Here is a 17,285-nt window from a genome sequence, read left to right on the forward strand (position 1 = left end):
TAACTCCTCACAACTTCAACAAGAAGAATCCTCATATTAGATATCATAGTTAAATGCATATATCTAACCCTTTGACAAATATGGTACCCTACATCAACAAAACTATACATTTAAATTAAATAAATATATTATATTAATTATATGATGAGGTTAATTAATTAATTAATTGGAATTGACCAAATTGCCACGAGGGTTTTGGTATTTTTACTAGACAAAATGAAGTATATATAACCAGCGACCTTGACTATATCAATGTGATGTGTTATGTGTCATATTCAATATGAATCAGGCTTATGAAAAGTGAAGAGATTAATAAAATGGAAAAATAAGTATTTAATTATTTTTGAATTAAAATAATAAAATTTATATATGATGATTAATTTTTTATTTTATTATCTTTTTATTTCAAAAGAGCTAAATTCTTCAATAATAAATATATATTTAAAGAGAAAATAATATGTAAAAATTAATATGATTTTTATTTAAATTTAATTTTAATATATTATCACTTTAAAATAATTTTACATGTGTATTTAATTATGTATTGTTATATTAGTAAAATAACTATTTTTTATATTGATTACGTGAATAATAATTTAAAAGAAATTATATAATTAGATGACTGTATAAACTATACATTAAAGTTAAATTTTTTTATTAATTTTTTAAACTAATTAATTTGGAAAGTAATTAATATTATGTTTGCACGGGGGGTTGAGTCTATGTTGCACCATACTAGTTTTATTTTTTTTATTATTATTATTATTATTTTGCATGTTTTCTTCTTCTAATAAGATCTATCCTGTCCAACCACCTCACCCATTTCTACCCACCAAAACCTTTCACGTTAGTCCAATGAGAACATGACTTATTGTAACCATATTCTCTTTAATTCATTTTTAATTACTCACACTTGTATTAATCTATTAATTATATATTATCTACGCCACTGCCGTCTTTTTCTCTCCCTCAAATTCTGTATATTTCAAATTAATTCGTAATTAAATTATATATAATCATTTAACTGATCAGACTTCTACCATCACATACATACAGCTTAGTTCTTTTGCAGTATATTTTCTAGTCATGTAGCAGGTAACATTGTCTTTAAATAATATAATAAATTATATGCATGTAGCAATTTCAAAGTTTGTAGTGAAAAAATATATATTTATGTTATGATTTGTTATTGATTATTAGTAGGAAAAAAGTTTAATACTACCATTATTCAATCACATACATTTATCTATAAAACTAACCATATATAGTTAATAAATAACAATACATTTTATAGTGTTGTATATATGATGAGAAATTTTTTGAAGTCAATAATTTTTAATATTTTTAATTATTATTTGATCAGTATAAATATTAAATTATTTTTAATAAATAAAATTTATTAATTTATGAGTGCAAATTACAAACTCTAAAAATTAATGTAAATGTAAACTATATTAAAATTATGATAAATATAGGTGTAAATTATATATTTTTTATATATAAATTTTTTGTAAATATGGGTGTACATTATTATTGGCCAAGTGCTAATAAAAAATGATAATATTTATTGGTCGTATAGCATTGTTTATATATAATTATATAAGCTAATAATATTTTTAGTATAAAAAATGTGAATTTAATTTCAATATAACTAAGGAGTGTTGGAGAGCTAATAATGTTATTACTGGTGGTTAAAATGGTGACCAACCAAGAAGACCGTATATACATGAGGGTAAACCTTTCTGTTAGGAACCCTTTATATATAACTCTCATCATAATTATTCAAGTGTTAATTAATTCATCAATTAATCTTCAAAGTATCATTCATAAATGTCAATCCTAACAAGAACTTTGTGAATCTTGCATATATATCTTCTTGTTTCCTCACTACTATAGTGTATAGCCTAGGATTTCTAGAAGAAAGCAAATAAGTCCCAATAATTAATTATTCTAACATTTTTAATTTGCCAATTGAAAACTGAATTATAGGTGTCACGAAATCACTTAAGTTGATAGAAAAAGTCAATATAAATAGTCATATTTTTAACATTTTTTTTAAAGTAAGTCTCTTTTTTGAGTTTATTCAATTTTTGTATATTTATTTTTTTTTTATTTGTCTTTTCTTTTTTTATTTTTAGAACTCAGTAAAGATTAAATTCTTGATTTTTTGGATGACTTAAAATTCTTATACAATTCATCTAAAAAATTTAAACTAATAAAAAAAACAACTAAAATAGTTATATTTCTAACCATATGTATATACACAAAACAAAGTCAATAAATAAATACAAGATCAACGTAAGCTAATTGTGTTAAATTAAAGAGCACATGTGAGATGAATGTGTGTTGATGCAAAATAATTAAGATTTCAACATCTGTCGTTTCGTATCATTCCATTAACCTACTCATCTATCTCCTTCTTTTCTGTCCGACCTACAAATTCAACAATGCCTACACAATAAAATAGCCTTCTAAATTACTCTTTTTCTTCATTTATCCATGCATGTATTTATATTTATGTCTATGTATATCTACTATATAATTGAGATATCAAAGAGAGATAGTAGATTTTTTTTTTTTAAAATATGTATTATCATTTATAATTCATGATTTTTCGGTTTTTAGTATAATGTATTTTTATCGTTTTAGCCAAAACAAAATTTATTATTATTCACATTTGATATACATAAAAAATTAAAGGTAGATTAATACTATCATGAATTCACTTTTTTAAAAAAATTAAAAAAATAGATACATGAATAATTATATATATTTTTATATATTAGTATATAATGAAAGTTAATAGTTAAATTTGTTTTTATTTCATTTAATTTTTTTAATTAGAGAAGTTTGTATAAAACCAACTAGTAATCATTGGATTGAATAGTACTATAAAATTTTGCATTAATCTGGGATCGTTTGACAAATACTGTATATGCATTTAAATTAACTTGGTATGTGGTTCTTTATTAGTGTAAGATATCAAATTTTTTTAGGGAAGAGGATGAGAATATCAGTGGAGAAAAAAAAGCGAAAGATCTAAAAAACTCTTTTTATAGAGTATAAATGAGAAAAATAATTTTATTAGCTGATTATTACATTGACTCTTAGTTTTATATAACAGCTCTTACAGTAACTACTAATAACCATTAATTATTTTTATAATTAACTAACTAATTCTACCAACTCAGCTTACTAGCTCAATTGCTATTTATTCTTGACATCTTCCTTCAAATTGAGGAAGGTTGTGAAACCAATCTTAGTTTGGACCTGAGGCATATATAAATGTATCATGAGATAGAGGCTTTGTAAGGACATCGACAACTTGATCAAAAGAGGGAATATGTACAATATATGCCTGCTGTTGAACAACCTGATTCCAAACAAAATACAGGTCAATTTCAAAGTGCTTTGACCTGCTGTGAAATATTGGATTTCGACTCATTAGTATGCTGCTCTGATTGTCACAGTACAGTGTAGGTGCTGGGCTTTGAGGAAGGTGCATTTCAGAGAACAGTTTCTGCAACCACATAGTATCTGTCATAGCATCAACTAGAGCCCTAAATTCTGCTTCAGCACTGGACTTGGACACTGAGACTCGTTTTCTGCTAGACCAAGAGATGATGTTCAATCCTAGGAATACACAGTAACCCGTAGTAGATTTGCGATCAACGGGATCAGTGGCCCAATTCGAGTCACAAAACGCTAAAATTCTGAAGTCCCCACTCTTATGGAACTCAAGCCCCATGTCTACTGTGCCTGCCAAATAGCGCAGGATGTGCTTCACAGTTTTTCAATGTTGTTCTAAGGGAGAATGCAGAAACTGTGAGACTTTGTTCACAGCGTATGCAATGTCTGGCGTTGTTATGGTGGCGTATTGCAAACTACCAACCACCGATCGATACAGAGTTGGCCTATCAAATACTGCTCCAGATCACGCGTCAAGCCGAAGACCACTTATCATAGGGGTAGGCGTATCGCAAGCATCAGCCATATCAGCCCTCTTGAGCAAGTCCTTTACATACTTTATTTGTTTCAGCACTAAAGGACCAACGACTGTTCTCTCAGCCTCAATACACAAAAAGAAGCTCATTTCTCCCAAGTCCTTAAGCATAAAGACCTCATTCAAATCAACAATATGCTTGGTTACCTCATTTGCAGCAGTGCTGGTCATTAGAATATCATCGACGACATACTCCAAGAGATAAATAGTAGAGAGGGAGCTATTCTTGGAAAACAAGCAGGGGTCAAAGGTAGTATTGATGAACCCAACACTCTTAAGAGTACTTTTTAGTTTGAGGAACCATACATATGGAGCCTGCTTGAGGTCGTATAGCACTTTCTCTAGCTTACACACTAAATTAGTGCCAAAATTGTAGCCGTCGGGCTGCACCATGTACACATTTTTAGACAAATCGCCGTTGAGAAAGCCATTATTAAAATCAAACTGACGAATTCACCACTATCTCGACAAAGCAACTGCCCTGACAATACAGACTGTCATAGGTTTAGCCATCAGACTGAATACTTCCCCATAATTAACACCTTTCCTCTGATGAAAGCCTTTTGCCACTAGCCGCACCTTGTACTTCTGGATACTTCTATCCGGCTGTCTTTTGATACAAAATATCCATCGACATCTAATTAGATTTGCTGCTGTGGAGGGATCTACAAGCTTCCAGGTTTAGCACTTCATCAAGGAAGCATACTCTTCGTCTATAGCCGCCTTCCACTGTGATGAGGTAAGAGCCTAAGCAACGAAAGAGGACTCCACTTGTGTGAGATCAGGTGAGGAGGAGCAAAGCTAGAAAGAGTATACCTTGGGATTGAAAATACCCGTCTGACTTCTAGTTGCCATAGGATGAGTGCGCCCAACCTTTACTTTAGGCTCAAAAACAACACATGATGATTGTTCAGTTAACCCTGCATTACTCAAGGAAAACTCAAAAGTAAAGTTAGAGATGCAAGTGTCAGCAGTGAATGGGCAAGAATCAGTACAAATAAGATTGGAAAATGGCTCAATTATGGTTGGTGGAAAAGTTGAGGTTGACTCGGATGGAACTAGAATTGGAGGAGGAGATATAATAGTGGCTGACTCTAGAACTCTCCCTTGACGAGTGGACAAATTAAATTGAAGAGGTGAGGACTCACAGGAACTTGATGAGGGTACCGTTGTGGCTGGGGGATCTGTTGAGGGTATTAGTGTTGTGGGTGCAGGCGTACTAAGGTGTGACTCATGAGAAATTTTGAAAGGTATTAGTGGATGGCGCACATGAATAGGGATAGTGATAAGCTTGGTTGTATGAAGAACTGACGCCTTTAGATTTGAGTCCTTGTTAAAAAATAGCAACTAATAAGGAAATTCATATTCGTCAAAGACTACATGTCTTGTAACATAGAGTTTTTCAGATGGACAAAGACACTTGTACCCTTTGTGGTGTGGTGAGTAACCTAAAAGCAAACACTTGTGAATCTTAAAGTCAAATTTGTATGGTTGGTAGGGGCGGAGCTGAGGAAAGCATGAACATCCGAAGATTTTAAGAAACATATAGTCTGGAGTTCTATTGTTCAAGAGTTCATAGGGTGATATGTACTGTGCGGTGGTAGAGGGCAGCAAGTAAATGAGGTGGGTTGTAGTGAGGCAAGCTTCATCCCAGAATTTTAGAGGCATGGATGCTTAAGAGAGAAGGGTTAGAGTAGTTTTAATGACATGCCGATGCTTTCTCTCGGCTTTTCCATTCTGTTTATTGGTGTATGGATAGCTAAGTCTATGTGTAATCCTATTCTCAATCAGAAATTTGGTAAAAACTTATGAAGTATACTCTTTGCTATTGTCGGTTTGAAGTATTTTAATCTTATGCCCAGTTTTGTTTTCAATCAACAACTTGTATTGGACAAATGCTTGCAAGGCTTGGCTCTTGTTTTGGAGAAGACACAAACAGATATATCTAATTTTGGCATCAATAAAGAGAATGTAGTACCGAAATTCTGAAACACTACTAATAGGAGAAGGACCCCATATATCTGAGAAGATTAACTCTTAAGGTTGACTATAAACAGTTTGAGAATCAAGAAAAGGAAGATTATAGAGCTTGCCTTGGCAACACGCATTACACAGATAATCTTTAGATAAAAATTTGCTTTTATTCATACAACCAACATTACAACTTTGTAATACTTTTTTAACAATTCGTACACTTGGGTGACCTAACCTCTTGTGCCACATATTAAACTCATACACTGACTTAGCATTACAAACAATGCCTACATTATTAATGCTACTTGCTAGTGTATAATTAGATATAAAAGAACTGAGGTTACAGACTCTATAAGTGGGTGATAGATGAAGGTTCTTAGACCCTGAATTGCCTGATTTATTGCTTGATGGTACTGCTCGTGTAAGTACTCCAACATACTCAAAATGGTATAACCCTCTTCTAAGAGACCCCTTTAATAGAATTTTCTTGGTCTCCTGACATTTTACAAAATAATAAAAAAGATGAAATTCAAAAAATATATGACTGTCAAGAACAAATTTGGCCATACTTATTAGATTTTTAGTGATGGAAGATACATAAAGCAGATTTAATAGTTTAAAGTAGTGAGGGTTGGTCTCATTAAATAGTATAGTTTTGTCAATACTATTTATACTCATACTTTAGCCATTACCTGTTAGCACTTGATTTGTCCCTGCATACTCTGAGTCTGCAATCAAGTTGTTTGCATCAAAAGTCAAATGATGCGAAATTCCGGTGTCCAAGTACTAGGCTTTGTTAGTGAGAGGTGTTACTGCAGGTGTAGTGACTAAGAGAAATTGAGTTTACTGGTCTTGTTGTGGCTGGTGGAAGAAAGATGGAGGCGTTGTTAGTGTATTACCAGTAGTCTGCTGTGGATTCGGGAAATTGTGGATTCTCGGAGTAGTCATGGATCAGAACCTGAAAGCTCTGATACCATGTAAGGTATCAGAACTCTTCAGAGAAAAGGATGAGAACACACCAGCAGAGAGAGAAAGAAAGAGTGAGAGAGATCTAAAAGACTCCATTCATAGGGTGTGAATGAGAGAAATGATTTCATTAGCTGATTATTACATCGACTTTTAGTCTTATATAGCAGCTCTTGCGGCAACTACTAACAACCACCAACTATTCTCATAACTAACTAACCAACTCTGCCAACTTAGTTTTCTGGCTCAATCGTTATTTATCCCTGACAATTAGATATGTCACAATGAATTATTTAATCATATTCTTAATGTTGTCTTTTTTTTTTGGTTAAAAAATTTTAATTTGCACAAGTTATATTACTTATTCTTATTCATAAAAAATTTGGATTCTCTAAATTTTTAATTTTAATTTTAGAGGGTAAAGTGTAGTCTCTCATCCGTAAATAGTTTCTTTCTCATATTTTTTTTTTGTCACACCTATGAAATAAATGGTGAAAAATTATACTTTATCTTCTAAAATAAAATTCAAAATTTAGAAGATTCAAATCGTATTCATATGATAGGTCATTAGAATTCCATGTCTGGATTGATAAAAATAATACTTTAATATTTATACAAAATCATTGAAGAAACAAGTTTGCCATACAATAAGGTTTAAATCAAATTTTTCTTGCATATATGTAGATTTTTCTCTATTAATACTCTATATTAATTGGTGGCTTATTAGTTCATATTCCTTTTAACACTTTCAATAACAAATAAAAAGAATATATAAATAAGAATTTAATTTGTAGGCATTATCTATATGTTCTTCATGAAGGACATCATTTGTTTTATATAATTAGTTTTCATGCTTTTCTTTTTATTTTAACATACAAAACATGCTTGTTTCTTTGAAAATGTGCTAAAATGAGTAATCATATTAGATAGACACAACAATTACATAAACGTATGGTTTTAATTACTCTTGTTAATCCCAGAAAAATAGATATTGACTAAGAAGTAACTATATTCAAGCATGTTATTAATGTATAGCTTTGTTTTATCTTTTGATTTAATTGAAGTGAAGATTGCCACCATATCTATATGTTGGGTCAGATTTAAGTTTCAGCCATGAGCCCATCACTTCCCCAATGCAATATTTAACTTTTAAATTGGGCCTTTTTTTCTTTTATGCAACCACAATATAATGGTACGGGTACCCTCTTTTGTACAATTACTATACTTCAAAATTTATTTTGACTTTTGAATGATTTTGGAAAAAGAATAATAATTTAATCAGATTCATATATTTAGATAACTTTTTAATAATGAGTTTAAAAATTAAATAATTAATTATTTTTATTAATATAATATATGAAAATTACACCATGGTACACGCATGAAAATTACATTAAAAAATTGCATATTGGAGAACAAATTGGTTATTGGTTGGAATTAGTCCCTAATGATGATCACACCTGAGTTAATTTTGGTTTTTGAAAGATATAACAATTTAATTTGTTCTTTAGAAAATGAAAATATAAGTCAATTCAGTTATTCTATTAACTTTTTCTATTATGTCATATTTAAGTATGAAATGGTATTTTTTGAAATAAAAACTCTAAATCCTAAACCCTAATAATTGTTATTGATGAAATATAGTTAATTACTATCATGTACTGTTACAACCGTTTATAAGATTCAAGAAGCTTATTAATTGACAAGGAGCATAACATTCAATTCCTTCACATGAATCCAATCTTTCTCTAATTATATTTGTGCATTATTTCCTTTTCCTTTGTCCTTTATTATAGGTTTCTTTCAAGTTTAATTTATTATTTGTTCCTCTTTGCCGACTCATAAAATAATTAGGAAATGATTGAATCCGTGTGGTGATGCCAAAGAGGTTTGTTTTAATTGCAACTTTTTCATTACAATATAATGTGATCATATAGATAACTTACATTCAACAACTAAAAAGTCGGCCAAATTTCATAAAATAAATACCAAATATAACATTGCAATAATATCATAATAATTAAAATAATCATACTACGTAAACAAAAAAATCAGTTATTAAATTAATCATACATATATTTATATGTTAAAATATAAAAATATATTTTAAATAAATTAAATATCATATATATTTAAATACATAATAGTTAATTTAGTAACTAATTTTTAATGTGTATATAGAACTTTTTAATTAAAATGTGAATATTTCTACTAAATAAGTGAAAGATATATTTGTTAAGGTTTCAAAAAAAAAATTTGAAAGTCTCAAAATAATTTTAATATATATATAAAAAGGAAATAAGCAAAGAAATCATCACTTAACTAAATATGTTCTCTATCTTTTCTATTAATTATATATTGACTAAAAAAACTATTAATTATCTAAAATTTCACTGATTTAGAATACAAAAAACTCTTGTAATCACTAATTTTGCCAGGACAAATTAAAACATATGTATTGTAATCTCTGCAATTTTAGTGGCAAGTCAAAGTCAAAGATAGATTATAAAGATCAGAGGAATTCCTAAAAGCATTTTCAATTAAGATCTTTTTAAAAGCAATTTTATTCCGTATTATTAGGTAGGTGAAGAATACACTAAAACACTTCATTAAAGAGAGAAAATTCTTCCACGTTTTCAGTGTTTAGGGGCAGAAGCAAAAGCCATTAATCATTAATAATTTGGTAGGTTAAACCTTAATACACGCTATACGTGCATGCTGATAATAAATTTATATCTTTCAATCAACTTACTTTTCCTGAAATAATAATTATATAATTCTTTTTATAAAGTGAAGTTCATATCATTGTCTAATGTCTACCTATGCGTGTGGCTTGGTTTTGGTCTCTTCTTTTTCTTTTTTTTTTCTTTTTTGTACACTTCACTTCACATTGTTTGATATGTTGGGAAAAATAAAAGCATCTTGTTTTACACCATCTGATTTTCCATTTTTCCACATTAGAAAACAAGATTTACAAACTTTTGATGAAAAGTATAGTAGAAATTATTCCCTCAGCTAGGGTTCTTTTTTATTATTATTTATTATTAGTAAGATGAAAACTATATTGTCCTGATCAATTGCACGTGAAATTGAATGAATTAAGATCTCACCTCATCCGACCAAGATGTTATTTAATTACCAATCAAGGCATGAATGAGACACCCTTTTTCTTTTGATTGGCATAATTTGGATTAGAAAAATGTTAAGAAATGAGTTATTAAATTAGACGGTATGTATTTATGTATATTTAATTATTTTATTTATTTTTTTAGCTAAATAATAAAAATTAAAATTATGTAACAGAATAGTAAGAGTATAAATTTTTTTTCACAACAATATAGTCAAACTTTTTATCAATAATAAAATTAGAATATCATTGTATTTTTGCATTTTATTTATATCTTGATTATAAATGTTGTAATTATTTGATTATATTGTTTATAAAATTGGATTATAAATATAAATTAAATTTGATTATATTATTATAAAATTTGATAATATTGCTTATATAGTTATAAATGTAAATATGTGGTCATTCTGTATTTACATATATCCTATATTGGGAAAGTATCATGGTTCATTTGCATAATCCAAATTTATGAGGGAAAAAAAATAAAAAAATGAATAATTCCACAATATGTCTTTTAATTAGTACAGAATTAATCAAATAATAAACAAATCTGTCTCCTTTATAATTTTAGATTCTAGACAAAAAAAAAAAAACTAAAACTACTTTAAATTTAGGTTTAAATATTCTATCAAAAAAAATTTAGGGTTAATTACTCTTTTGGTTCCTATAGTTTTACCGAATTTTCAACGAGGTCTTTATACCTTTTCTTTTTAACTGAGTCTCTAAACCATATTAGATTTTGTAATCAAGTTGACAAAAACGTTAGAATTAACAGAATATTCCGTTAAACAAAACAAATATACCTAACATTCGATTGAACATTTGATATGATATAAGGCTAATTCTTCTATGCTTTTAACTTTGGTGACGAAATTGCCGAAGTTGCTTTTTGTAGTAAGTTTTAAATATTAAAAAATTGTTTACTTTTATATTTTTTAATTTAAATATTAATTTTTATCTCTTTTTAGTAAGTTAGGCAAAGGTATATAGACACCATAGCATACACCATGATATAATAAGGATTCAATTGAAAATTTGATGAAATTATAAAAAAACAGAGTAATTAAACCTTAAATTTAATTAGTCAAATTCATACTAAAATATAGATAGTGATTACACATGAGAATGTTCTTCCAAACTCTACATTTTAAGTATATACTTTTAAGATGTTGAGAAAGAAGGCACAATTATTCAATCTATGAGGATATCCTGCTGAGTCCAAATGACAGATTTGCCCTTGTTCATGAAACTAAACAAAAACAAATTGCAATATATAAATAAGAGATTTTTGTCTAGAATGTTTTTTGGATATGCATGTTAGAAAAGCAAAGCAACTAAGGCCACTTTATATTTTTTTTAACTTTGCTTAGTGGTGAAGTCCCTTTGGAGCAATTGACAGAAAGAAAATGCCACCATGTTCTAAAGAAGAAGCTCTTGTTAGACTCTTCTACAATGTCTCAAGCTCTTTTCAGCTTCTCTTCATCTTTCTCTTCTCTTCTTCTATTTTGCTTCTCAACTTCATCAACTTCATTGGAAGCTACTCCATTTTCCAAAGGTAATAGAACATGTTTGGTTAACATAATTGTTTTTGGTTTTGTTTTCTTATTGTTTGTTTGTTATGTTGCAGGGATCAGCAGTATGAATATGTGTCTTCTGAGTATGATGAAGATGAAGAGATTCAAGAAAGTTATAATAATAATAATAATGATGATGATGAGGATTATTCTATGGAGACGGATCATATAGTAGCAGATATCATTGGTGGAGGAGAAACCCTTTTGTTTCTTAAACATAATCAGAATCTCTCTCATGAAGAGTTCATCACCCCCCAAGAGAGCTTCATTGAAGAAGATGATTCAGAAGAAACCTTTTCAGTTCACAAGTCACCAGTGGTTTCAGATTATGGAAGTGAGGAACCAGAAGTAGTAGTAGAAACTGAAGAAGAAGAAGAAGAAGAAAAAGAATTGTTTCCAGCAAGAGATGCTGATTCTGTTCCAGATTCTGTCCCAGTTGAGATAGTGACAAAAAGTGACATATTGGATAGAGACAAAAACTGTGATGGTAACATCTCACATCATAGCTATAAGACTATATAGTTTAGTTTGTTACATCATTATTATTCACATGCACAACATAGTTCTTGATTCTACTTTATGCAGAAGATGATGAAGTTGGTGTTGGACTTGTCAAGAATAAGAAGGTGCAAGATTCAAACAAGATCACAAGGGATGATGATGAGAGATTCTTCTATGTGCATGCTGGTCCTACTATTACACAATTGGACAGTACTAATAATAAGAAACTTATTGGTGAGGAAAAGGATCATAATAATAATAAATATGATGAGGAAATATTTGGAGATTCTTGCACTGTAGGCTCCACTTCTAAGAGCTCCTCTGAATGGAGGAGTTCCATGAAAGATTCTTGTTGTGGAACTGAAGACCCTTTTTCTTCATCATCAAGGAGAAGCTGCCCCAAGTGGGAATCTTACACCCTTTTTCAAAAATATGATGAGGAAATGTCATTCCTTCACAGGATTAGTGCACAGAAACTTCAAGAAACTGGTAAAATTACCTCTCTCTCCTTGTTCCTTGTTTAATTCTGGCTCCCCACAGATTTAGTGTTTTTTTTTTTTTATACCAATGTCACCTTTTTCGAAATTTATTATCAAAATTCCATCTTTTATAACTAAGTACTCAGATGTTACTCTTTTACCATGACGACAACTAATTTGTTATTTTATTTTTAATAATATTTGTTGGTCATGTAGCATTGCTCTTAGTTTAAAAAAGTGGCATTTTCAGTAATAAGATACAGAAAAAGTGACAATTGGTAAAAAAAAAAAAAAGCCATTGGTTTGGATTGAGATTGCAGCTGTTTAAAACCTTTGGTGCAAGTTTAGATAAGGACTAATTACATTTATCTTCACTAAATCTCAGAAGAGGAGAGTGTAATTTGTCCTTTAAATTATACTAATGTATTAATCTTTTTAGTTACATAGTAACAATTCAATTTAATCAGAGTCTTTAAGATCCATTAAGGTGGCTCCAAGGTCAATTTCAGAGAGAATTGTGTACAAGTTTTCAACTGCAAATAAGAAACTAGAAGGTGATAATAATATCCACCATAACCCATACAATGAACTAGAAGCAGCATATGTGGCACAAATCTGCATAACTTGGGAAGCACTTAATTGGAACTACAAGAAGTTTCAGTCAAAAAGAGCTTCAAGGGTTGACCTTGCTGATCCTGGTTGTCCAGCCACCATTGCACAGCAGTTCCAACAGTTTCAAGTTTTGTTACAGAGATATGTTGAGAATGAGCCTTATGAACATGGAAGGAGGCCTGAGATTTATGCTAGAGTCAGGCTCATGGCTCCTAAATTGCTTCTAGTGCCCGAATATCGAGGTATGATAGCTTCGTTAAGAAATATTTTGTATACTTATTTTGTTTCGTCCTTTAAATTGATATGTACTTAATTAATTTTGAAGAAATATACATTAAGTCAGTGTACAAGGCAAAAATAGTAAAATATTTCATTAAAATTGGAAGTTGAAAGATTTATAGCAAAAATAACAATTTTCAAAATTGATATACATAGGATACCTATGGTATGTTATGAAAGTAAGTAATTTCTCTTGCTTTGATTTATGTCATATAATTATTTGTCAACTTCCACTTTTGTAAATTACCTTTATCTTTCTAACCATCATAAAAATAACTTGTCATGCAACATGGTACATGAGAAATTGAGTGTTACATAATCCAATTATATAAACTATTGTTGAATACTGATTAACAATTACTGAATTTTTGTTCTTATTATTTGTATTAAAGAATCAGATGATGATGAGAAGGAAGATGGCTTAGACACAAGAATATCTTCAGCTTCATTTCTTGTGATAATGGAAGATGGGATCAAAACATTCATGAGTTTCCTCAAAGCTGATAAAGAAAGACCATGTCAGATTCTAGCATCCTACTTTAGGAGAAACAAAAGAGCCTTGGTTGATCCAACACTACTCCGCCTTATCAAGAAAGTTAACCATAAAGCAAGTACCAAATTCTAAACTAATTTCTCATTAGCTTCAGTGCTTTCCATATCATTCCATAATATTTTAGCAATAAAACACTTTAGCTGTTAAATTCTAAATTACTTTCTCATTGGCTTCTTAAGTTTTCAATGCATAAAGTACAATAAAAGCTTCAAAAGTCACTATTCTAAAAGAACAAAATGTTTGGGAGACAATAAAAATCAGTACAAAATAGTCTACAATTACCTTATTTTGCCTTTTTAATTATCGCTTATCTTGTTTTGTACTTTGTAATTATTGTTGGAATAATTGAGTAATACTAAAAGTAATAAGTATATATTTATCAATGTTATATATATATGAAATTATAGATGTTAGTTAAGTTAAATAGGGTAAGTTTAGATTATTGTCTTCCTAACATAGTCATTTAAAAGACTTACTTCATTAACAAAACTCATTACGTGATTAAATGTATATGCAGAAGAAGATTAAGGTTAAGGACCTTCGGCGTTCCGGCAAGTGTTTGAGGAGGAAGAAGCTGAAAGTGGAAGAAGAGATGGAGATTGTAATGGCTCTGATAGACCTGAAAGTGGTGTCAAGGGTGTTGAGAATGAGTGAGTTGAGTGAAGAACAGTTGCATTGGTGTGAAGAAAAGATGAGCAAAGTGAAGGTCATGGATGGCAAGCTCCAAAGAGATTCCACCCCACTTTTCTTCCCTCCTTCTTCTTCACATTGATATGACGCTCCACAGAGGCAAAAACACAAACACCAAGAATGCATGATGCGAGATGACATGGATCATGGATCATGAATGTGCATGGGAGTTTGAGACTGCACAAAAAGGAATATTCATAGCACACACTTTGGAGTAATATATGGTTTAAAGAAAATGTGACCCTACTAACCAAAGTGTTTGAAACATGTGGGGTGGCATGGATTTTGGAGCCTAAAATCGAAAGAAATATTTTGTGTACTTATTTTGTCTTTGTCTTGTATATTAATTCCATACATATTCTTTTACCATCAGATCAGTTATACGTTATAAAAGAATAAAGTGTATTGAATTGATATACGAGGCAAAAATAAATACAATTAACATGTATGATAGAAAAATGTTGGGTTGCATTTGTGTTAGTGGGTTGAATGTTGAAAGTGAAAGAGCAGAGGACAAAGAAAAAGAACATGAAGAGATAAAGACAAGTGTAGCTTTAGTTTTGCTTTATTAGCTTTTTTATTAGAGAGTATATCTGCCACAACAAGGGATTTGAGATGAATCATAAAGAAGAATATATGAGCATGACTTCAACACAAAAAAAAAAAAAAAGTAGAATCACATGATACACTAAAGTAATGAACTAATATGGTAGGCTTAATGGGTTTATTTTGTCTTCTTTTAGAATAATAGTGGAATGAAAGTAGGAAACCCCACCAAGTTTGGTGAAATTGCAAAATAAATAAATAAAATGGAATAGTTCTACCTTTAAAAGGGTAGTTCTTCCTTGGACTACCAACTTACCATGCATTGTACTATTTTCTTACTTTCATAAAATTGATTGAGGGACTTATGATTTCCTTGTGAGAATGTGAGCAAACCTAATTGCTTTATGAAAAGTCATACTTTTTTAACATAGAACTAGAATGAGACCCGCGTAATGCGCGGGACGGTAAATTAATGATAGCATATAATAAATATTAAAAGTTGTTATGTTTTGTAGAATTAAATTAAATGTGTAAATTAAAGTTAAATTTAAAAGATATTTTATTTAAAATAATTTGTTGTACAAAAGATTTGGATATTAGAGTTGTATGTACAAAATGACATTTTTATTTGGTGGTTTGATTTTTGTATTTGTTTTAGTTGATGAACTTACTCTTCTTATGTGGTGCTCCTCCTCTTTTTTTTAATTGGTTGTTGTTAGAGTTGTTATTTTCTTCTTTCTGTGTATGTTCTTGTGAAAGCATGTTCTTTATGAATTATTAAGTTATATGCACTTTCTATTGTGTTGTTTGTTCCATCTTTGCAAGTATGTTCTTCTTTCGAAGATGCGTCTTGAATTTGTATAGTTTTCTTTCTCTTTAATTTCTTGATGGGTATGTGATATTTGTTTGATAATATTAGTGTTGGCGAAGTTGATTCCTATAATCAATGAATAATTTAAATTAGAAATAAAAATGATGTCTAAAATAACTAAAATAAGTGATTTTTTTAGTATTACCTGTTTTATTTGTTGTAATGGAGGTTGAAATTTAGTGTTTTTGGTTGGAACAAATGGGTGTTGAAATTTAGTGTTTTTGGTTAAAACAAATGTCTTGGTTACAATGTATTGTTGAGAACTTTTTTTAAAATTAAAATCATTTACATTGACTTCAAATATAAGTGAGGTTGCACAAATTTTTCAATTTGGGTGGTGCTTCAATGTCATTACTTTTCTGGAGTGCCATTAGATTTGAAGCAGTTGTATCCAACAATATTTTTGCTTCACCATCAAATAGTACAAAAGTTGTTGTACCACTTTGATTTGAAACTTTTAATTGAATTTTGAACCTAAAATAAATATTGGATTAGTAACTAATAATTTGATAGATAGGATTATGAAAAGTATATAGAGTTACCTTATTGTTGGATATTGTGATGTTTGATTACATGTGCCACAAATGTAGTTATCTTTTTTTTCATATGTTTTCTTCATACACTTTTTACATTCAACATAGTTATCTCCATTGAGTACGTTTGAGATGTTGTGTAGTTCAAAAATAATTTTTTTGTGCTAAATTTGATGTAATTTGAAGGAATAGTGATAAGAGACTTATATAAGTAGTTCAAATAGTATGGAATTTAAATATTTGTAACGTAAAATAATTAATAATATTATTATGACATTTGTAATATGGATGTTTATTACATTGAATGAGTTATTTATACAAATTAATAAATTAATTAGTGGAGTTATAAATTTCTTATATTGTTTACAACAGTAAGATATAATAAATATAGGAATATGAATTTAATATTTTTGTAAGTTACAAATTTGGTTAAACACTATTAATTTCTAATTATTGTTATTGATAATTATTGTATTATTTTTTGTATATTTTTATTTTTTTTGATGATTTAGAAATAATAAATAAATTGGTAAAAATTAAGTGGTTGATTTTAAAATTTTATCAAGTAAGCAAT

At 29.4% G+C, this 17,285-nt stretch overlaps 1 protein-coding gene across 3 annotated transcripts; it reads left to right on the forward strand.

Moving 5' to 3' along the window:
* Nucleotides 1–11,404: 11,404 nt before the first annotated feature.
* Nucleotides 11,405–15,396, forward strand: LOC130951042 (uncharacterized). 3 transcript variants are annotated; one of them, XM_057879655.1, is made up of 6 exons: nt 11,405–11,628; nt 11,701–12,134; nt 12,233–12,637; nt 13,095–13,481; nt 13,911–14,125; nt 14,589–15,396. In XM_057879655.1, exons 1-6 carry the CDS (start codon nt 11,480–11,482, stop codon nt 14,841–14,843), a joined length of 1,845 nt encoding a protein of 614 aa, XP_057735638.1. In that variant the 5' UTR covers nt 11,405–11,479; the 3' UTR covers nt 14,844–15,396. The 3 variants fall into 3 exon arrangements, with proteins under 3 accessions (XP_057735638.1, XP_057735639.1, XP_057735640.1); XM_057879656.1 differs by having other exon boundaries at nt 12,236–12,637; XM_057879657.1 differs by having other exon boundaries at nt 12,245–12,637.
* Nucleotides 15,397–17,285: the final 1,889 nt, after the last annotated feature.

This window comes from Arachis stenosperma, chromosome 9 (assembly GCF_014773155.1).
Source record: "Arachis stenosperma cultivar V10309 chromosome 9, arast.V10309.gnm1.PFL2, whole genome shotgun sequence".
In the NCBI taxonomy this organism is placed as follows: Eukaryota; Viridiplantae; Streptophyta; class Magnoliopsida; order Fabales; family Fabaceae; genus Arachis; species Arachis stenosperma.